The sequence below is a fragment of the Microcebus murinus genome, chromosome 3, assembly GCF_040939455.1.
Source record: "Microcebus murinus isolate Inina chromosome 3, M.murinus_Inina_mat1.0, whole genome shotgun sequence".
NCBI classification, from domain to species: domain Eukaryota; kingdom Metazoa; phylum Chordata; class Mammalia; order Primates; family Cheirogaleidae; genus Microcebus; species Microcebus murinus.
In genome coordinates this window covers 80,926,059-80,949,631 of record NC_134106.1, presented here as the reverse complement: position 1 = coordinate 80,949,631, position 23,573 = coordinate 80,926,059, and the positions used below count along the sequence as shown (strand labels likewise).

Genomic DNA, 23,573 nt, shown 5'->3' with positions numbered 1-23,573 from the left:
GCATGCTTGTCCCCATTTAACAGATGAGGCAACTGAGGTTTGGAGATGTTCATTGAACTGCCCAAAGCCACACTCCTGTAAAATGGGAAAAGCAAATACAAAACTTCCATTTTATTTAGGCAGGGGAGGAGTGAGTGGGATTGGACTTTATAAAACCAGCTTTAAACATGACCTGCTTTACATATTTAAACACTCAGCTGTTAGTCTCAGTGACATGAGGACAAATGATCACTCGTCATCTTTCAGCCTTTTGGCCAAGACAACGTCCCTGGCCACCTGTTCCTGTGAGTGGGTTAACCATATCCTTACTTCAAAGTGAGACTCATACTACTGCAACCAGGAATCCCAGGCATTGTGGTGCAGGAATGAGCCTTGTGAGGGCACAGGGCTCAGGTGTAACCTCCTGGGCCTGGGGGCTGGCCAGGCCAGGTGGCTCTGGCCATAGACTGCCTATGGTTCTCTGGGGAAGGTGAGCAGAGTCACTGCCATCAGTACAGTGAAGGAAGAGAGAGGGTGCTTTCTGGTTTTTTTATTCGTTGTTTTTACACCTCATTTAAAACTCACCTTGTCCAGGAAATTCATCCCTGCCAAATATAAATAACTTGTATCCGCACTGTCTCTCCAGCACCTCAGGCAGGACCTTCAACACCAGTGTGTCCACGGCGTGGCTCTGGCTTTCTTGGTGAGGCTTGGGGTATAAGACATACGCATCATACAGCTTCCCATCTGCAAAGGAAATGGAACACGCTTATGGAATGACTCCTACCACATTCTCTCATGGTAACGAAGTGAAAACCTGAGTTGCTACCATGACGTCCTTTGGCTTGGTTTCAGTGACTTCAGCATGCTCGGGTGGCTGACTAGGCACTGACAACTACAGCATCTCATTCCCACAAATCGGCCTGCGGAGGAGGTCGTCTTCTCCCCCAGCTGAGACTGGAAAGGTTGCGTCATTTCTGCAAATCCTTATTCCACCCCGCATCTTTTGATTCTATGTCCCTCACTCCCTGTGACAGGGCTGGAAACAAGAATTAAAAGGAGGGGACTCTACCCACATTACCCTCAGTGGTTCCTGTGCAAAAGAGGATTGTTTTAACTGCACCATGCAAAATGGGCGAATTCCTCTTTATTTAGATCCATCAGTGAATTCTGTCACTGCAATTTTGTGGACTTGCATTGCAGAGAGAGAGAGCATCCGAGCAGATTCTAGGAATCTGTTGTGCCATGCTGAGAAGTGAAACCCGACAGTACCCGTCACCCTTGTCAGAATGAGCAAGAATTTACTGAGCAACCACAGGAACAGTCCCTGTGCTGGCCAATGCAAAGATGAAGGAGACACAAGATCTCACTGAGCAGATCGTTCGTATACACAATGAGATGACAATAGCTAATGGAACAGAAGAAACAACAAGAAAGGAAAATTCCATATAGTCTGGAGTTCTTGGAAAAAATTCGATAAGGACATGGGACAGCTCCTGGATCCTAAATGGTGTGTGTTGGGGGGGGGGGGAGTTTGGAAAACAGTGAGTGTCTAGGAGTTGAGGGTAAGTAGGCAGCAGGGGAATTGCTTACGGAGGGAATGGAAGGGGAATGTTTATGCCTTGCTCCAAGGTCCTGTGAATGAATAAGGAATTTCAGGAGGGTTAGAGGGATTGAGTGGGAGAAGAGGTAACTGTGGTAATCTCATTAGAAAATGTGATTTTGAGCTTTGGGCCACTTGGAAATTCAAAGCCAACCGAATCGGTCCCAGAGAGAGGAGCTGTTCTTCTCTATTCTGTCTTCATAACCGTTCATTTGATGAACAGACTTGGAGAAAAGGGTGTTTCTAAGATTACCATAAGAAGGCAAAAATCTTGTGTTCTTATAGTTTTTGTCTAAATAGCAGCAGTTAAAATGTGTACAGAACTTTACAGTTTACATGCAGCCTTTTTTCATTCCATCAATTCTCACACCAGTTGCTGCCAACCTTCAGGCCTCTGCTCACCATTCTTGGCCATCCTGCAGAGAATACGCACACATGCACACACATGTACAAGCATGCAACTGCACACACGCATGCTCACGTAGCTGTACACACATGCATGCACACATATGCAGTCATACACATGCACACACAGCCATATGCACGCACACCAATTCATGTATGTGCACACATGCACAGTCATACACATGCGTGCACACATGTGCATGCCCCTGTCATAAAAGGAAGCTATGTGACAGTGGGGACTTTGGCCTCTTGCTCTACCCTTAGCCCCTAGAGCAGGACCTGGTGAGCAGGAGGTCTCAATCAGCACTGGCCTAATGCCCGGATGCAACTTGATTGTACAGAGGCTCAGAGAGGTTCTATCTATGCTGGGCACAAGTCAGATTCAGCTTTTCAGTGAAGCGGGGTCATCAGGCAAATACAAAGAGGATAATTAATTTGTGCCTGGAGTTGGCAAAAACCCAACCCAGCTAAAACTCCTATGGAATCTTAAAGGTCACTAGTCTGGGCCACCACTCAAATACGTTGATATTTTTCTGTATAAAATGTAATGTCACACATTTGACTTTTCAGAGACAGAGAATTTTTTTTTTCTGTATATAAAAAAGGTAAAAAAAAAAAAAGAAACATTTCATAAAGTTCTTAGGTTTCTGAACTTTTGGAGAAGGAATTAAATTTTCCCGTTTAAAAATTGTATCATTTTGTTCTGACGAAGGGCTGGTCCAGTTAGTGCTCCATTTACCAAGCGCAGCCTCTCCGGTACATACGGCATCTGTGGTCTCCAACCTACAGCCAACATTTGGATTATCACCACCTTGTCCCAGGTCCTGCCTACTAGTCTCTCTCTTTTCTCACTCTGTTTCTCTTTTTTTCCCCACTGCCTCTGATCATAAAACACACACACAAACAAACCACTTCTGCTAAGTGTTCTCTCTTTTGCTAAAGTTCCATGTTCCCTATTTCTAAGCAAGGTGTCCGAGGACACAGGGACTTGCAGCTGCCCGAACTCAGGAACAGAAGAGATCTGGTAGAAAGAAAGTCTCAGGCCTTTTAAAAACTCAAATGTAAAAATGCCCCCAATTATTTTAAAATATTTTTTTCTTTCTTTCTGACTAAGCTTTTGAGTAGAAATAGGACTTGCTGCCTGTTCAACAAGTGCAGTGGGTTTCTATCACTTCCAAATGACTGATTCATAATTTACTGACCAATAATGGCCAAAGACCAAGTTGTAGTCATTTTGCCTTTTGCATCAACACCCTGATTTGGAAGGGCCTTGTGGGGCAACAACACCCCGGCATTTCCTGCCTTTTCCTCTCTCAACCAACTGTGAGGGACACGACTGTAGCATCAGATTATGAGTAAGGAAGCTGAGGCCAACACGGCTGCATGAGCTCTCCGAAGTCCCCCAGCTAGTAAGTGCACAGCCCGGATCCAAAGCCAGGTTCACTGTTCCCACTGGTGTGGTGAAAAGGAGAAATGGGAGCAGAAAACTTCACAAAGCTTATCCCCGATTAGTCCTACGCAACCGCATCAGAATGAATTTTCCAAAAATAGACCTAGCAATATTTCCAGTCCTACATGTGCTTTCAGAAGCTTGCCACACCCCTACGAAGGAGCAGAATTTATTTCCATTCCCTTAAAATTGTTTTCCCTTATTGGCTGTTGGCAAAAAAAAAAAAAAAAATACAAAATCTCATTTGTTTTATAAAGATTTATGAAACATCACCTAAAGATTATTCAATTCCCTAATTTCTCTCAATTTTAGGCCTGATCAAACCAGACCAGTGGAAAATCAGATTCAATCTGGCCTTCACACAAATGCTTTTACTGAATTGCGTAAGGTTTAGTGGTTTTAGCCCCAACATGCACAGAAAACACTAGAAGAAAAGCCACATAAAACATGCTGTTACATTTAATGGGAATGTCATTGCAGGCAAGGTTCCTTATACCAAATCCCTTTAAAATGAGGACTCCCTACAAAAACAAATTTAAAAAAATCTCCCTTTGGACATTAGTGCCGGAAAAAGTCATGTTTTTCATGAGCAATTGAAAGGTTTTTGTGAACAGCACACAGTAAATCTCGGAGACACCTTTGCTTTAGCTTCGAAGGCAAATTCACTTTTAAAAATTGTGCAAGATTTGTTGCTAGCTTTACCCTAACTTGTCTTCTACCTTTGATTTCCCTTTGTTTTCTGTTTTGTTTTGTTTTGCTTAGCTTTGTTTTAACCATTCTATCCTACATGTACATTTTCCACAGACCTGTCTGGAATAAGGTGAGGCATATACAGATCTCTCTTACACATTTGTAAACTGGACTCCCCATGCTTGTACACGCACATGCACCTGAGAGGAGAATTTGAAAAGTCCCTGTGACTTGGTAGAGAATATCTAGAACTTGTGACTTCAGTCTTTCAATGGCTCTTACTAAAATGTGAGTCATACACACCCAACTACTAATTGTGTTATAAAGCTTAACTAGCCTCATTGGAGTGAACAGCTTATAAGAAGGACGTAATTGCTTTCCCTTCCTCATTTGTATTTGTCATCTGTTACTTGGATGTGCCCAGCTAGCCCAGAAGACACCCTCAAGACACCCAAAGCCATAAACAGGATCTGGGACTAATCTCAGAGTCCATCACTAGCTCACTGTTGCAGCCAACACCCAGGAGCTATTAGAGTGTAGTTCTCGTAGATGGAGTTGCAGAGAATGTAATCACAAAGTGCACACATACTGTTTTTCTGAATTAAAAAAAAAATAAGAAGGAGAAGAAGGAAAAAGAGGACTCCTGGCTGCCTGTCAGCCCCAATCTCTAAATACTCAGCCCACCACTGCAGAATTGGGGTGACAGCCTGGTCCCAGCAGTGGGCGGGGCTCCCCTCCTCCCGTGAGTCACTATTCCTTTTTTTTTCTCTTCTTACCCAACTTGACCTCACTGGCAGCTCCACCACGCACTCTGCGCAACAATGATAAGTCACAGCCCTCGTCACACTCCTGGGAGTTGCAGTGACTCAGGGAGAGAGACACACCACCGGGCTGGAGCTTCCGGGAAGACCACGGACAGCGGCGCAGGCCTCTGTTCGTCAAAAACCAGAAAGCGGCCGGACTACTCACATCTGTGCCAGAAACAATAAGCGGTGGTGGTGGACTGAATTGCCTTCTTCTCAAAGATGCTGGCAGGACTGCAGTCATGGGAGGGCGTAGACAGGGCCATTCTCTGCAGGGACCGCACGCCCCTCCAGGCTATGAGCCGCCCTTTAGGTTGTGTAGACATGCAGGCCCAAATGAATTTTACCATTAGAAAGGAGTGCATTGCTTTCTATGTTGCTCAAGGGTCGCTAATTTTGAATTCTGAAATTTGATTTGGAATAAAGTCTATGTCAGGACATCTATGTTCTATCAAACATGTGGAACAACAACTTGTGCCATTTATGCTATGTGCAAAGCAGGTGCTTAGTGTCAGTGACCTCTTCTGTGCGTTAGAGACTCTTTCAACTTGCCTGGACACCTGGTCCCCCACTTTCCCACTCCTATCACTGCAAGTCTCTGGACGTCAAAGGCATAAATCTGTGCATCTCCCTGCATGTCAGCTGCACAGGCTTCTTTAGGCTTGATATTAGTTTTCCCATCTAATTAGGGGACAGCAAAGTAGAATTTATTACTTTCTTCAAAGCCATAATAGAACAAATCCACTCTAAAATAAAAAAGAAAGTAGCACAAAAAGTTACAACCACCATGGTGGGAAATGCCTGTGCTCACAGTTTCAGTCTCACACTGAGGCATTTCTGTGTCAAACAGCACCGGCAGGACATGGGCACCACTAAGACTAAGACTCCAGAGCACAGCAGTAGGGGGTGGCTTGCTTTGATCTCCAGACAAGCAACGGACACCCTTGTGCCCCAGACCCCTGCTGAATGTGCTCAGTTACTCCTACGGCAGTCTCAGTGAAGCAGGGTTTGATTATTTTCCTCCCGCCCTTCCTTCCTTCTTTTTCTTTCCCTTCTTTCCTCCTCTCCTTCCTTCCTTCCTTCCTTCCTTCCTTCCTTCCTTCCTTCCTTCCTTCCTTCCTTCCTTCCTTCCTTCCTTCCTTCCTTCCTTCCTTCCTTCCTTCCTTTCCTTTTCTTTCCCTTCCTTCTTGCTTTCCTCCTCTACTTCCTTCCTTCCTTCCTCCCTCTATCCCTCCTTCCCTCCCTCCCTCCCTTCCTTCCTTTCTCCCTTCCTTCCTTCTTTCCTCTATTCCTTTCTAAAGCTGAGAAAGAAAAGAAAGTTAAATACAAATATGAGGGCTATCTGAAAAGTATCCAGCCATTGTTAATAGAACAAGAACATATTACATGGTTGGATATTTTCTGGTGAGCCCTCGTACCTATCTACATTTACACAGGGAGCAAGTGGAGAACCCAAACTCAAACCTGAGTCCATCTCTCTCCAACCTGAGAGTGAGAAACTTAAACCCCTTCAGGCACCAAGAACAGGGACTACAAAGAGCCACCACCGCAAGCGGCTCGTCACTTTCCACGACACACGCTCTAGACAGGCACCGCTGTGCTGCAGAGACGCCGTGGGCAGGGAGCACTCTGCTCCTGGAGAAATTTCCTCCAGCGGATGGAGGGTGCATGAGAGAGCCTTTGTACCATGGTTGCAGGAGGGCCCAGAAGACGATCTCCTCCTGCTGCCACAGCAATATGGACTGGGGCCCTAAGAACGCGCAAGCTTTATTGGCCGGGATGATGCTGGGGATCACGGACAAATCCTTCCTCTGAAGCATGGGACGTTCCAGGAGAATTCCTTCCTCTAAATTTGCCAACAAGTATATTTAAAATGGTTATATGGATAAGAGGATACAAATTTTGAGGCATTTTTCGGGGATTACACACACTTACCTTCCGTGGTCCCGGTAGAATGGAAGGCACTTCTATACCAAAGTACAACGTCAATCTTGAAAACGCTGTAGAGCCACACGACAGACAAAGCGACAACAGTCAAGGCGACCAGCCCGCCTATCAAGTAAGCTCGAAAATCGGGAGCTGCCAATGACACATAAAAATAAAATAATAATGATGGTACCAAGAGTCCATTACTCATGCAGATCGCATGATACATGACCAAGGCACATGCATTAGCTGTCAGTGAGGGCACTGCTGAACTATTTCTTTAAATGGTTAGCATGAGCGTAGAATAACTTGATCTGGACCATAATGTTAGGAGCCAAATGGGCTCTGGCAAACCTTTGAGAGGAACATTCTGCAGAGCCCTAGTTGCCACGGTAGATGCAGCATGGACCCAGCTGCACGAGGACTGCTTTCAAAACACACATGTCCAGGTCCTACTGAGTCAACACAAGACCGTGCAGAGGCGAAGCCCAAGTATGTTTATTTGGATCAGTCCCCAGGTGGTTCTGTTGCACATTATTGATCACAATACTGCGGTAACCACTCCCCTCCTTACTTCAAACCGAGCAGGACTCCTGTCAGAAATAAAGAGCCATCAGTTGTCTCCCTGGAAGCCACCACTGCCAGCATGGACCGAAAGACAACCCTCACCCAGTCCTCTCTGTGCTGCCAGCTCCCTGGGCCCTGGTCGGAGCTCTGCAGCCTCGGAAAGGGTGTTCACGTCCTCGTCTGCCTCGTGAGTACTGCAGAGCAGTGACGAGCCCCAGTGGTGGGCAGGAGCTGACAAGGAGCAGAACCAGTTCCTCTGGAACCCCGAGTCCCTGAAAACGTGCTCCTTCATGTCCCAGAAGAGGAACAGCACAGCTTGCTGCCTCACCACAGCCCACACCTGTGCTGCCCAAGAAGGAGAGGATTAGAAAAGGGGAAGAAGGAGAGAGGAAGAGAAATCCTCCTCATTCTCAGAAGCCACCTCAGCCACCACTTCCCCTGTCGGCCCTTCCTGCTGTCCCTGGTCTCGCTAGATGGCTAGTGGGCAGAAAGAGAGGAAGAGCAGGTTCTTTTTCCTGAAACCCCAGGAAATATTTATAGCACATAATATCTGTACATATTTATGGGATACATGTGATATTTTGATAAAAGCATATAATGTGTAGTGATAAAATCTGGGTCATTGGGGTATCCATCACCCCAAGAATTTATCATTTCTTTGTGTTGGGGACATTCTAAATCTACTCTTCTAGTTATTTTGAAATATACAATAAATTATTGTTAACTATAGTCATCCTATTGTCCTACTGAACTCTAGATCATATTCCTTCATCTAAGCGTATTTTTGTACTCATTAATCAACCTCTCTTCATACCCTCCAACTACCCTTCTGAGGCTCCCATAACCATCATTCTACTCTCTACCTCCAAGAGATTAATTTTTTAGCTCCCATGTATGGGTGAGAACATGTCATATTTGTCTTTCTGTGAGTAGCTTATTTCACTTAATGTCCACCAGTTCCATCCCTGTTGCTGCAAATGACAGGATTGCATTCTTTTTCGTGGCTGAGTAGTAGTCCATGTGTCCATGTGTCTATGTACTACATTGTCTTTATCTGTCCATCTGTTGATGGGCACTTAGATTGATTGCATATCTTGGCTATTGTGACTAGTACTGCAATAAACATGGGTGTGCAGATATCTCTTTGATATACTGATTTCCTTTCTTTAGGATATATACCCACTAGTGGGATTGCTGGATAATGTGGTAGTTCTATTTGTAGTTATTTGAGGGCCTTCCATACTGTTTTCTATGGTGGCTGTAAAATACTCCTTAAAAAGCTTATCACAACTTGCCCTAGGCCACACCATGTTGTAAACATCTTGAGGCCCCCAATTTCCAATTTACTATTGCATGTCTTTAAATACATGGCACAATAAAGCACAGTCACTAAATACACATTTGGTGCCAAAAACAAAAAATATAAAAACTAATCCACTAAGTCCCAGTGCAGCCAGGGTAAAGCCATTGTTCTACACGATGGTGCCCAATCCAATCCTGATCACTTGTGAGAACCTCTAGCTTCCCTCCCTCCCAGATCTTCCCTCCTTCCCATCTTCTGCTCCCCTTTGCCCTTCCTCAGCTCTTGTTATCATTCCTTGTGAAGCAACATAGCCACCTCTCCCTTTGGGAAGATCCGTGTCTGGGAAGCTTTAATGTGTAATTCAGAGATCTTGGTATTATGAACCGCCATGATGGGAAGGCCATGCCCACAATATTAGTGAGACTCAAAATGCCCCTGGCAGAAGTGCTCTGAAATCCTTGGGTTCGTCGTCATTGCATTCACGAGTGTTTGATACCCTCTGCTCTGTAAATGAGCTAAAGGATGATAAAACTGGAAACAGGACGTTAATAAATAAGTTAAAAGGGAGTAGGGACTTTGAAATAGAAGCAAATGGAGAACTCGCTGTCGATGCATGGGCAGTGCTGTTACGGGTGGTGGTCACCACTGGAGTCCACCTGGCCACCACCAGCCTTCGACTGAGATGGTAGGTGAGAGCAAGGGATGGGGCAAAATTCACAGAAAGGCACAGCTGATCTAAATAGCTTAGTAGTCACCCCTGTTTACAATCTGGAGGGGTCCTCAACAAGAACAAGGAAGTCAAATGGAGAAGCTGTAAACATAACTCTGCCCTCAAGTAAACCACAAGAGACTGGAAGTTAAGAGAGTGAAATTCCTAAGAACTCAGGGCAAAAGAAACAAAGCACATGTGACCAAAGATACACTGCACGTGAGATGTGAAATGAGTGTTGGCAGAAACAAAGATGAATTTACTAAGTAGGAGCTTCTTACAGGCCAAAAGCAAATCAGATAAAGGACTCCTTGCCTCCTTCCAGAAGACTGACAGGTATTAACTGGTAATAATTCACCTGTGCTTCAACTTGGTCTCAGAATCCTTCTGAACGCAGTGCTTCCAGGTAGTCCTTATCAATTAGTCGGCATTTGCATGGAAATTTACATTGGGAAGCTTCAGTCTAGGTTCCTAAATAAAGAACTCAAACGTCTAGGTTGAGGCAGATTTAAGTTGTAGCCACCTCAGGTCTCATGGAATCTCCAAGGATTCCTACAGGCGGCTTCCCCTCTTTTCTCTGGGGTGGACTCTGAGTTGCTTTCTGTGACCTAAACCACACTGCATTTCCTCTGCATTGGGGAGTGAGAGGGGAGGAGGTGCCAGCAGGTTCTGCCTTTCAGCAGGTGGAAAACAACCCTGTCTCTACTGACCCACTGCACATTTCTACACCAGCCTCAGACTCACCTCCTTCATCACAATATGGAGCCCACAGAAGACAACCTCTGTCTCTGATCTGATTCTCTTCTGCAGGGCAGATGAAGGCCACAACTAGGAAACCAGGAAGGCCTTGAATGCCAAGCCAGGAGTTTCAATTTCAACCCAGAGGGCCTTGAATGCTAAATCAGCAGTTTCAATTTCAACCCAGAGGTAAGGAGGTGGCATTAATTAATATCCAGGCAGGGGAGTGGCAGAGTCACAGCCACCATTAGCGAAGATAACTCTGCAACAGTCACCAGAATAGACTGGACCAGAGAAAATTCTCAAAGCAAGGAAACTCTTTAGAAAACTAACATGATCATCCAAACAGCACATCATAATGGCTGGAACACAATTTTTTAAAACTCATGACATGTCAGGTTCTGAGCTTGTTTCACAAAATTATCTCCTTGTATTCTTTCACTTAATGCTACCCTAGCAGTAAATACTGGTGAATCACACTGGCGAACAATATGGCATTGCATGGAAATGTTCACAGACTCCCGTGTGGAAATTCTACTCCTGATGGTATGTCATAGAGGAACACATCCACATGGGTACCAGGACACACGAACCGTGATTCTCTTATAAGTATTATTTGATAATAGTTCCAAACTGGAAGCAACTCAAATGACCACATATTTATGGCAGAATGGATAAATCATGAACTGGTTATTCAATGGAATAGGATTAAGCAATGCAAATGAATGAATGATACTACATGAGTCCTGGGTGGGAGATATCCTCCCATCCCCCAGTTTCATGGTGGGAATAGACAGGAAGGGTCAGGTGCATCAGGATGGCCCTAAGGAGGGGACCACAAAATTTGGCATTCCGTTGGGTATTGGCATGAGGGAGGTGAAGAGAAGGCATCAAAATGACCCAGATTTTGAGGCTGGAAAATGTGGAAGATATAAAGGTCCCATTAACAAAGGTAAGAAAAACAGAAAGAACCAAGAGGCTTGACACCTTGAATCTGCTTTCAGACATTAGCCGATGCACCTGCAGTATACACGTGGACACATTTCTGTGTAATGCCACACTGCTCTCCAGCGTGACTCTCCAATATTTACTGCCAGAAGTAGAGCTGTATGACAGGATCAAATAAGATAATTTTTAAAGCACAGTTGGAAATGCAGGGCTGTCATGAAGAAAGAGAGACTACGACCGGAGAATTGCAATCTGTTTGCACCTGTTTAAGATGACGGCTGATGCCACAAAGGGAAAGGAGATTATCAGGGATAATGATGTAGAAATAAAAGCGCCACCGATGATGGGACCTTGAGAATCACCCAGAGGTGCCAGAGAGAGAGATGGGATGCACAGGAGTGACTGGCAGAAAGTGATCACAAATGACTCTCTGGGACAAGGACAAGCCAGTAAGAAGAGGAAGAATGGGGGAGTGGCGGCAGCTGGGCCTGGGGGTGCTTCCACGTGATGCAACCCAAGAGGGTTCCCCAAGGGCCCAGGCTGAGGAGGGGTGCTGTGCTCGCTCTCAGTTATGGCAGCTGGAGCCAGCGTGACCTTGATCTCCAGGGCACAGAGCGACATAGAGGAGGCCCCAGAACCGCACGCTGCCGTGCACGTACCCATGTTCACCACTATTCTAAGGAAGGTGACAGACGCTGACAAAAGTCAGGAGCTTGGCAGGGGCACAGGCACATCTGCTAGCTCCATACAGCAACCACGATGGTTTCTGTTAAGTTCTAGAAAAACCTCTCTGGTGGGACTTTAGCTAGATGCACCCAAACATGGGTTTAACTGATCATTACGGGACACTAGGAAATTCAAGCCCTCTCTCTTGCATGTGGGTAGCTCCCCCACCCCACACACAAAATGATTTTAATAGAATGAGGGGGAAAAACAGTCTTGGTAAGCCACCTGCATTTTATAAGGTATTTCAGACACTTCCTCTGCTATGTTATAAATTTTAAAGTTGTTCTCAAGATTCTGACTTCCACTATCTGGTTTCTGACTTTATTACCTCCAGTGGACAATAGATAAGCTCCGTGCAGAGCTAGGAGCACAATTTGGATACACAAATTGAGTTGGAAGCCCTCCTGCTCAAATATCAGAATTCAGCCTCAGATAATTTTGCAAAATTACAGGGTAAAAATATGCATAATTATTTTATTTGTATATCAAATTATTTATAATAAACAATCTAAAAGCTGAAAATCACAAGCAAATGGCTACGAAAGTTGAACAATCAGGTTTACTAAAGGATAACTTCTGTTTTATTTCTGTTTTGGTGTATAAAATCTCAATATATATTAACACAGCACTCCCAAAATATACTAAATAAAATCACGGCCTCACTCTGAAAACATTATCAGACGTCATGTGAGCTTTTTCCAAAATTTCATATCTAGTTTCTCCTTTTAATACCACCCTGCCACCTCGACTGAGCATTTAATGTCACTTTTCTTTCAGGTGCATTTCCTGGGCATCCTTCTGAAGACTCTGAACAGCATGTCACCCACGGGAACATTACCTGGGAGCTGCAGCATAATGTATGCCGTGGACACTCCCGCATGACACATGAAAGGAAGGCCATAATCTTCCATTTTCACTTCGAAGAAGGTTATGTTTACCGTGTACAAATTATGTTTCTGAAAAGGAACATGGGTTCTATAAAAGAAAAGAGCCAGTCGTTAATACATGAGTCATATTTTGCCGATATATTTTGTAATCCTTTTTCTGATGATAATTTTTTTTTTTTTTTTTGGAGAATACCTTGGGCCACCATTTTATCCTAAGAATACCTCATTGAGTGGCCCAGTGAAGTGTGTCATTTGTATAGTTCCAATTTGCATTTTTTTTTTCTGGACGGTGACAAGGAGGTGTGGTTCTGTTAGCTACAGGCATTAACCCAGCCCCCACAGGGCTGTCCCCTGTTCCTCTCCATGCATCCTCACTTAGCGACATTGCAAGACCCAATACAAATTCTCTGCCCTCTGACTTCACTGGTCTTATATACACCACTCACTGTACACCACCATAAACTAAGTTTATACACTCGATTAGCCAACGACTATGCAATATCACCCCAAAGAGTCCCTGTGCTGGCACTTGTTTTGCTATTTAAGCCTTGGTTCATGGTATGGGGACTGATTTTAAGCAGTGGCTGGGAGAAGTGGATCGTACTGTTCTAAGACACACTTCATCTTCTGCCACCTCTCCCTACCTACGTCGTAGGCAGGACTGAGAACACGAACATCTCACACTTCTTTAAACCAGATGCTTGGCCACGCACAACACTGATCTTTGAAAGACAAAGCCAAAAGGAGTGACAAGGAGTGATTTTTTTTAACTCCCGTCTAAAGAAAGCAGTAGCTACACCAAATTAATTAAGACGGAGAAATTCTTGCTAGCTGTTAGTGAAGCCAGAAAAGCAAAGCCCCTACTCGATTCCTTCCGCGATTCGTTTGGATTCGTTGTAGTAATCATCCACCAAAGTGTTGTTGACTCTCCAGCATCGCAGGTTTGTGTTATCCTTCGTGTCGGTTATGTTGCAGTCCACAATAAGGGTGGTGCCTGTAAGAATAAAATTCGTAGATATTCAATGAAAATTCTACAAATTTTCAAATGTGTTAACACCTGGTTGATAAATGGCACCTTACTCTTGAGCCTTAATATCTTTTGATTACCAGAAATACCCAGCTGAATCAATGCTAACCGACTTCGCTCTCTTCCTGAACAGAGGCCATAAGGGACAAGTGGCCTTCCAGGACGGCTGTTGTAAAGAGATATGCAGGCGTTGTCACACGTCACCAGCTACTGACGAATGTTTTCCACAATATCAGGTGCACAAATACTACTTCTACTCCTAGTAACACTAGCAGAGAATTTTACAGTTAGTAAAGTGTTTTATGCACATTTTCTCCTTCAGTCTTTATATCTTCGAAACAATCCCACAAGGCAGGAAAAGGGGAGGTGTTATTACCCCACGTTACAGATGAGGAAATTGAAGCTAGAATAGGATAGATTGAGCGACTCGTCCAAGGCAACACATTAATGAGAGGAAGAAATGAGATGTGAATTCAAGATTTCTAACTTCGAATCCAGTGATATTTCCACTCCACTGAACGTGACCCTCCAATCCTTTCCCCGCTTATCCCTCACCTTGCATCCACACACATTCACAAATTATATTTCATAAATTTATATTTTCACTTCATTTTGCCCCATGAGGCTACTAAATCCTAAGTTTCAAGGAGTGTTCTTTCTTCTAGGGGGTATTTTAAAAAAATTATTGTGAAATATAACACACATATAGTAAAAAATATATACTATAAATGTAAAGTTAATGAATTATTGCGAGGCAAGTATCCATACCACTTCCACCCCATCAGGAAAATAGTATATTGCCAGAATCCCAGAAGCCTCTTTATATTCATATCAAAAATATAGTCATCACTCATGTATCCATCCCTGATCTGTAGCTTCCACTGCTCAACATTTGTGTGTGAGACTCATCCATGTTGTTGCATGTAGTTATACTTCCTTCGGAAAATGGAATATACTACTATTTATTTCCTCTATGTTACTGTATACGTATTTCCATTATTTCTTGTATTTGCTTCTGTGTGTCCACAGCTCCTGCTCTTGCACAAATTCATGCATGTCTCCCGGGGCACACGTGTACACATTTCATGTATACATACTCGGACACATGATGGTACACACTCCCATCTACCAGTCATAGTTGTAGATGATGGATTATGCATGTCTTCAACTTCAAATGATGGAGCCAAACTGTTTTCTAAAGGGGTTGTACCAATTTACACTTCTAGCAGCAGTGTGTGAGCATTCCTGTTACTTTATATAGTCAACAATACCTGGTCAGTCTCCTTCATTTTAGCCATCTTGATTTGTGTGGTGGTATCACACTGTGAATTTAATTTGCATTTCCTTAGATTGCAACTAGGCGAGCACCTTTTTATATTTTTATTGGCCATGTGAATAGCCTCTGTTGTGAACTGTCATTCATTCTATCCTTCTACCAGGTTATCTTTTCCTAATTTTTATGGGGTAGTTTTTCATAGATTATGGATATGATACCTTTGTTCACTTATTACAAGTATTTCCTTCCACTTTGTGGTTTGTCTTTTCATTTTTTAATGTTGGCTTTTAATAATAGAAAATCTTATTTTTAGTGAAGTCCTTCCTATCAGTCTTTTCCTTTGCCACTAGTGCTTCATATGTCCTATTAAAAAAAAAAAAAAAACAACAATCTTTCCTTACCTCAAAGTAGTGAAGGTGTTTTTCTGGAAAGGTATCATTTTGAGTTTCATATTTAGGTCTACAATCCACTCAAAATTATTTTTATAAATGGTATGAGAAAGAAGTCAAGTTTTATTTTACTCTCTATTACATCCAATTATTCAGTACCATTTATTGAAAGACTGAACTTTCCCTACTTCTCTGTAGTGTCTTGGTCAAAATCAAGTGCCTTGTATGTGTGGCTCTATTTCTATAATATTTGCTTTGTATTTGGGTGCTCTAGTATTGGATGAATATATATTCACAATATATATATTGTGAATCTATATATATATAGATATATAGATATATAGATATAGATATTGTTATATCCTCTTGCTGAATATTTACCTTCATCATTATATAATGACCATCTTTGTCTCTTTTTACAGGTTTTAACTTGAAGTCTGTTTTATCTGATATATGTATAGCTACTCCTGCTCGCTTTTGTTGTCCATTTACATGGAATATCTTTTTCAATCCCTTCCCTTTCAGTCTATGTCTTTACCTAACAGGTAAAGTGAGTCTCTCATAGGCAGCATGTAGTTGTACCTTGATTATTTTATCCATTCAGCCACTCGATATCTTTTAAATTGGAGAATTTAATCCATTTACATTTTACATTCAAGGTTATTATTGATAGGTAAGGACTCACTCCTGTCATTTTGTTAATTGTTTCCTGGTTGTTTATAGAGCCTCTGTTCCTTTTCCTCTCTTATTGTTTATCTTTGTGGTTTGGTGGTTTTCTGTAGTGCTAAGTTTTGATTCCTTTCTCTTTCTCATTTGTGTATCTGCTGCAATTTCTTTCTTTGTGGTTACAACAGTAATTTCTTTCATTGTGGTTAACAACCTAATTGTAGTTATTTTTGACCATTTTAACTTTTAGACTTCATACTAGAAGTTTGAAAGATTTACATAGTACCATTACAGTATTGAAGTATTCTGAGTTTAATTATGAATTATGAATTATGTACTAGCGGTTTTTATGCTTCCATATGTTTCCATAATAGTTATTATCATCCTTTCTCTTCTAGTCGTAGCACTCCCTTAAGTATTTTTTTATAAGGATGGCCTAGTAGTGATGAATTCCCTCAGTTTTTGCTTGTCTGGGATGGACTTTTTTTTCTTTCAGCACTTTGAATATATTATCCCAGGCTTTGCTGGCCTGCAAGGTTTCTGCTGAGAAATCTGCTGACGCTCCAATGGACATTCCCTTATATGTGACTTGATTTTCCTTTCTTGCTGCTTTTAGAAATCTCTTTCTAAATCTTTCTAAATCTCTTTTTTGTCAAACTTTTGACAGTTCGATTTTAATGTGCCTTAGAGAGGACCTTTTGGGAGGACTTTTTAAAGTTGTATTTATTTGGGGATCATTCATATTCCTGAATCTGAATGTCCATATCTTTCATAAGATTTGGGAAGTTTCAGCTACTTCATTTTATTAAGTGTGTTTTCTGTTTCTTTCTCCATCTCTTCTCCCTTCTGAACACCCATAATGCAAACATTTGATCACTTAATGGTATCTCATATCTCTTACAGGCCTTCTTCATTCTTTCTTATTCTTATTTCTCTTTTTTCCTCTGCTTGGGTTATTTCAAAAGACCTGTCTTCAATTTCAGAAAATCTTTCTTCTGCTTGATCTAATCTGTTGTTGAAGCTCTCAATTATATTTTTGATTTCATTCATTGATTTCTTAAGCTTGGATTTCTCTTTGATTCTTTTTAATATATTTCTCTTTGTTGAACTTCTCATTCAGATTATGAATTATTTTTCTGATTTCATTAAATTGTTTATCTGTATTCTCTTATATCTCACTGGGTTTCCTTAAGATTATTATTTTGAATTTCTTTTCAGGCATTTTATTTTCTTTGGGGTCTGTTATTGGAGAATTATTGTGTTTCCTTTGGAGGTATTATGTTTCTTCTTTTTTCATGTTTCTTGGGTCTGTAAGTTGATATTTTCACATGTGGTACAACAGTCACCTCTTCCAAACTTATGGAGTAGATTTTTCAGGGAAAAACTTTTTCTTGTGGATGCATACTAAGTGTCAGTTAGGTAGGATGTGTTGGCTTTAGTTCTGGGAAAACATAGTAGTGTAATCTTCATACAGTTTCTTCAGCTTTAGTCCATATCTATAATATTAATATCTTCAAGTTCCTCGGTGGCCTAGGCTGCAGGAGTTTGTACCAGCAGTAGCATGGCTTTGCATGGAACTAGGCCACCAGGCTGGTTCTCAGGCTGAGGGTGTGCCTACATGGCAGGTCCACTGGCTTGAGGATGGCCTTGCTAGGGGGCAGGACCACTGGGCCTGTTCCCAGGCCCAGGTCATGCATGTATAGTGGGTGTTTTGGACAGGGAAAGTGTAGGCCTGCCTGTTCCTTGAGAGGACAGGGCACGAGATGGGCTTAGGCACTGGCATTGTAGTCATTTCATTGGGCCAAGCCTCTAAGTAACCAGGGTTGTAGGGCTGCAGGCCCCGGCATGAACATGGTAGAATGATAGTAGAGCCTTAGGGATGGAGAGAGGCAGTGGCTACCGGACCCCAGAACACAAAGCACTCTAGCAGTGGCTGTGGTTTCAAATGGTGCCATGCTGTAGTAGCAGGGGCCACAGGGCGCCAAGGGGTGAGCAAGGTGGGATTCTCCTCTGTAGCAATGCAACTGTATGAACTTTAGCCAACTTCCCAAACTGGGCTCAGGGCTTGTGAGGATTGCAGGATTCTCCTGTAGCAAAGACTGCAGGTGTCTGTGGCAATAATGGAGGATGCTGGGGGCCTCCTGTTTAGCTTTTTCCCACAAGAGAAGTTCCTCCTAGATCCAAGCCAATCCTGGTGGGAGAGGCAGAGTGGCAGAGACAGGGCATTTCACTCCCCTCTCTGTACTGCCATCCTAGGCTCCTGTGCCACAGGTGTTCCACCATCCCCTTGCTGTAATCCAGTGCTCTCCTTCAGATACTCCAGTCAAAATGTAGCTGTTTATTTGCTGGTTTGGCCCTTTTTTGTGGGGAGATGGGTGCCAGGTAGCTCCAGTCAGCCATCTTGTTGATATCTGTCTTTTTTTTTTTTTTTTTTTTTTTGAGACAGAGTCTCACTTTGTTGTCCAGGCTAGAGTGAGTGCCGTGGCGTCAGCCTAGCTCACAGCAACCTCAAACTCCTGGGCTCGAGTGATCCTTCTGCCTCAGCCTCCCGAGTAGCTGGGACTACAGGCATGTGCCACTATGCCCGGCTAATTTTATATATATATATATCAGTTGGCCAATTAATTTCTTTCTATTTATAGTAGAGACGGGGTCTCGCTCTTGCTCAGGCTGGTTTTGAACTCCTGACCTTGAGCAATCCGCCCGCCTCGGCCTCCCAAGAGCTAGGATTACAGGCGTGAGCCACAGAGCCCGGCCTGATATCTGTCTTTATAACATACCTTGATACTTATAAGAAAAGGCCCCTCTTTATTTCTTTCATTCAATTTTTTCTTGGCTAACTCCTTCCAGCATTTTTGACATAAATTTTAGAAATGCTTTGAAAAATTTCATGACATTCAGTAAAATTTAATTGGTATTGTAATAAGCTTACATATTAGTCTAGTAGAAATCTAGTAAAAATCTAGCAGAAATAACATATTTTAGTATTGAGTGTTCCTATTTAGGAACACCATAAGAAATTCCTTTAAAATGTGTCTTCTTTTATGTCCTACCTGATAGGTTGCATTTTTTTTTAATGTAGGCAAGTTTTTCACATTTCTTATTCAGTTATTCCTTAACATTTTGTTATTTTTACTGCAATTACAAATTCCATTTTCCCAATAATATAATATATACTATTCCAGGCATGTAAAAATGCCATTAGCTTTGAAAGTTTATTTTTTATTAAAATGAACTTAATGAATAATTGCTAGTAATCAATAGTTTTTAGATAAGTTTCTTAAAATTTCTAAGTAGATATCTATAGGTCATTTTTAAAAAATATTTTATGTTCATCTTACTCCTTCTGTGACTTACATCTCTATCTTTTAATTGTCTAAATACATTGGCTAGAATTTTCAAAGACAAGAGCGGGAACCAAAGTCAATTAAGAGAGATAAAACTTGTCTTTCCAGGTGTGTATGAATTCCACAAGAGTATTCACATGGTGAATAATATGTAGACAAGTAGCCTTTATTGTGGACATTGTGATTTCCTATAAAGTTTAAGATAAGTCTCCTTAAAACATAGAGGCCTAGAGCCTTTAAAACAGATTTTATCTTCTTACCATTTGTTGTTTTATCTTTCACATTTCTAAATCTTTTATATTTGGGTTTCTCTGCATTTGGACGATTAGACTTGCTGGAAGTTATCTTTTTCTCCCTGCCTTACCTCAGCTCTTTTACCCCTAACCAGCTCTGGGAAATATCATTCTGTTTGATTCTTTCTTTTAATATATTTGTTATTTTCTATTTTAATATATTTGTTATTTTCTTTTAATATTTTTGTTATTTTTGTTGTTTAGTTACTCCTGTTTATAGAGTTAAATGGTTTGTTTATGTGTTTTCACTATATTTATATTTATTATTAATAATAATGATATTTAAAGATATAAATTTGTTTAAAGTGCAACATTGGGGAAAAGCCATGAAGTCTGATATGAGGTATTCTCGCTATCATTATTTTCTAAATATCCTATAACTATTTCTTTGGCTTAATTGCTAACCAAGAAAGCAAATAATTAGAAGATGGATTATTTGTTGTTTACATTTTAAAAAATTTTTTTAAAAATTTTTTGAAAAGTAATAAGTATATATATTTATGGGGTACAGTGTAATGTTTTGATATATGTTTATATTGTAGAATAATTAAATCAAGATAATTAGCAAATCCAGCACCTCACATATTTAATGAGTGAGATTATTTTCATTGTTTTGTTTTAGTTAGAGATTTAAGATTTACTGCCTTGTGATTGTAGCATGTGATCTATACAATAATTTCCTCTCTTGGACTCTGAGTTTTTCAAAGATGTGAGAGTGTGCTATCTATTAAATACAATACTCTTATTATGTTACTCAAACCATTTAGATTCTCATTTGCCTAGTAAATGTATCAAAGCCAGAGTATATTAAAATCTCCCATTATAATTGAAACAATTGTATTGTCTTATTAAATTGTGCTTGTATTTCTGAGACTTTTAGCATTATAGATTTTGATACACTGCTATTAGATAAACATCCTATATTGGGAAGTGTTATAATTTTTATTAGTATAAAATGATTTAAATTGTCATTTTATGTTTTGGTCTCAAAAGACATATTATTAGATTGAAAGTTTAATATTGCCAACCTAATTTTTGCATTAATTTTTGCAAATGATGCCTTGCTTATTCATTTATTTTTAATCTTCTAGTTCCTGCATTTTTAGATATGTATCTTTTGAGAAAAACATGTAATTGGATTTTAATATTTGTCTCAATCTGAACATCTGTATTTTAATGGGGACTTTGTTTAATTTGCTTTATTTCATAAGTTACTCAACATATTTATTTTACTAGTGATTACCTTTAAGTTTTAAAAAATAATTTCAGCCCCTTTTTCTCTACTTAGATCACAAACTGAAACAGGGGCAATTTTATTGATTGTTTCTTATGTATATTAAGCAATATGACATGATAATTTCCCCTACTCCTTTAATATACTTTCCATTATGAGCTAATGTAATCCAAAATTCCTGATCAACATTATTTAGTGTAGTTTTACATAATTTATTTTCTTTTTCGGGAACTATTTTTGCATTTTTATTGCCTCTGCATAAAAAAAGTTTATAATAAAGCTCACTGCCAGACCTCTGATACCACAACTTCCCCAGGCTTCAGCTCTCTTGCTTTTCATTTTGATGCCTCTCCTGATGAGCTCAGGTATATCCAAAGCTGGAAACTGGATGTGTATGGGATTTATCTTCATTCTTGAAATTCAAAATATGTACTAGAATACGTACACAAAATGAGCTCTGCCCTTGGTAATTTCAATGGTTTGAATGATTTTACTCACCAGGCTGTACTTCAATTGAATTATTTTTTGGATAAATGATTTTAGGGATATTTCCTCCATAGCCAGTTCTTTCTGCTAAGAAATCATATCAAAGGAAATAGCATTAGAATCACATATGATACCTTCCCAAGTACTTTAATGCAATAGCATGAAGCACAGCAGAGCAGACCATCCATAAACATTGGTGGAGAAAAAATAAAACTCACAATATGACAAAATATCAGTCCAAAATACATATTTTTCAAACAGAAATAACTGAATTGCTAAAAAACAAAATTAAACTAAACTAGAAGTTGAGCTATCAAGAGAGTTCACTTTGGCCATTATATTTTGGTATAAGTATAAATGCTGAGATTGAATAATAAAATCTGACTACCTAATAATCCAAATATACTTTTCAAGCAGTGGCTAAAAGCAAAGCTCTGGCCTAGTTCCCAGCTTGAGAGAAATAGGAACCCTATGGTGTTATCTTCAGTTCCACTTCCCCATGCTCCAACTCAGCATTTCCATATTCTTTTACACCCTTTCCCCTTCTATTATTCTTCCAACTCTTCCATCCTACCACCAAACTTTACCATCATCTCCCCGTATTGACTTCCTGTCTCTTAGACTTTCTCCCTCTTGCCTTCACCATTTGTCTATGAAAATTTAGCAATCACCTAAATGTCCCATATTCCTCCTATATATTTGGGATTGGATATGGAAAAGTTTTAAGAGGGAAGCTAGGAAAAAGGCAAAAACACATGTCCTGTATGATGGTGATAAAAATTATACATTCTACAAACTATTCACATTCAGCATGTCCCAAACAAAAGTTATCCCCAGCTAGTTAATGCACCATCACCCACTAGATCACACACACATAAAATCTGGAACTCATTCTAGGCAACACCTTTTCTCTCATTTTTTTCAATTTATCAATCACCAACTCCAACTACTTTTACCTCCTAACACTTCTCAGTCTGTGCCTCTTCACTTCTAAACCCTCTGTTGACTAATCTCTATTCTTTTCCTAAGCAATCTCATTGACACCCACCGCTTCAGGAAGGTCCTCTCCCCAGGCCTTCCTCTAAACTCCAGACTCGGAGAGGCCATGGCCTGCCCTGCACCTCCACGTGAGCATCCAAAGTTACCTAATACTCAACTTACCAATGACCAAACTCACAGTCTCACTCCTAAATCTGGGTTTCCTCCAGAGCTATCTTATTTCACTGATAGCATCACCATCCAGTCTACTGCATGTGCCAAAAGGCCTGGCTAGTTTATCTGACCTTACCATATCCCCCCACACACATTCAATCCAACACTAAGACTTGTGTATTTTACCTCCTATGATGCCTTGAACCCATCCACATCTCTCCGTCTTCAACACAACCATACTATTAATAACTGTGCTTCCGTGATGTCTCACCTGCACTTCCACACCTACCTCCTAACCACTCTTCCTGTTTCCGTATGGATCATTCTGTACACGGCAGTCAGTCTGCTGTTTCAAAAATGAAAATCATGTCCTGCTACTCCCCTGTTTTCAATCTGCCTGGCTGCTTGCCATTGTTCTTAGAATAAAATCCACACTACTCACTCTGGATTGCGGGTTCCTACCTGATCCTGGCTCCTGACTACTTCTCCAACCTCGTCGCCTACCATGATATCCCTCATTCAGCGTCACTCCAGCCCAACCGGTCTGCTTTCCACCCTTTAGACACATCACAGTCCCTTTTCTTCCAGGGACCTTCACATTCGCTCCTCCCTCAGTCTGTAAAAGTCTCGCCCACCCCATCACGTGGGTAATGCTTCCTGACTACCAGCGTCACTGTTATCAGAAAGCCTTCCCCGAGCCACTGCCTTCTCAAGAGGCTCTTCTCTGCTTCATCTCATATTTTCCTTTCCTTCGTTACTCATTGCTTGAATCTCCCCAGTAATTACACATCTCATTAGTGCATTATCTGATTAATCTCTGCCTCCCCTCCCTCTCAGCCTTCAAGCTTTATCAGACCTGTGGTCATGGCTGTTTTCCTCAACATCACGTTCTCTCTGCCTAGCACGGGACCTGGCCTTGTTAAGTGCTCAGCAAAGAATTATTAAGTGACCACCTGAAGGAGAAATCTC

At 41.2% G+C, this 23,573-nt stretch overlaps 1 protein-coding gene across 2 annotated transcripts in view; it reads right to left on the bottom strand.

Moving 5' to 3' along the window:
* The window catches only part of IL1RL2 (interleukin 1 receptor like 2), a 46,672-nt gene that overhangs the window by 4,467 nt on the left and 18,632 nt on the right, over positions 1–23,573 (bottom strand). The window contains exons 6-10 of one of the 2 annotated variants that reach the window (XM_076001062.1): positions 21,465–21,539; positions 13,599–13,728; positions 12,686–12,822; positions 6,866–7,009; positions 565–726 (exon numbers count right to left, since the gene is read on the bottom strand). In XM_076001062.1, coding sequence (XP_075857177.1) covers positions 565–726; positions 6,866–7,009; positions 12,686–12,822; positions 13,599–13,728; positions 21,465–21,539 — 648 coding nt within the window. The remainder of the gene's footprint in view (positions 1–564; positions 727–6,865; positions 7,010–12,685; positions 12,823–13,598; positions 13,729–21,464; positions 21,540–23,573) is intronic. The other variant, XM_076001063.1, reaches the window with a different exon arrangement.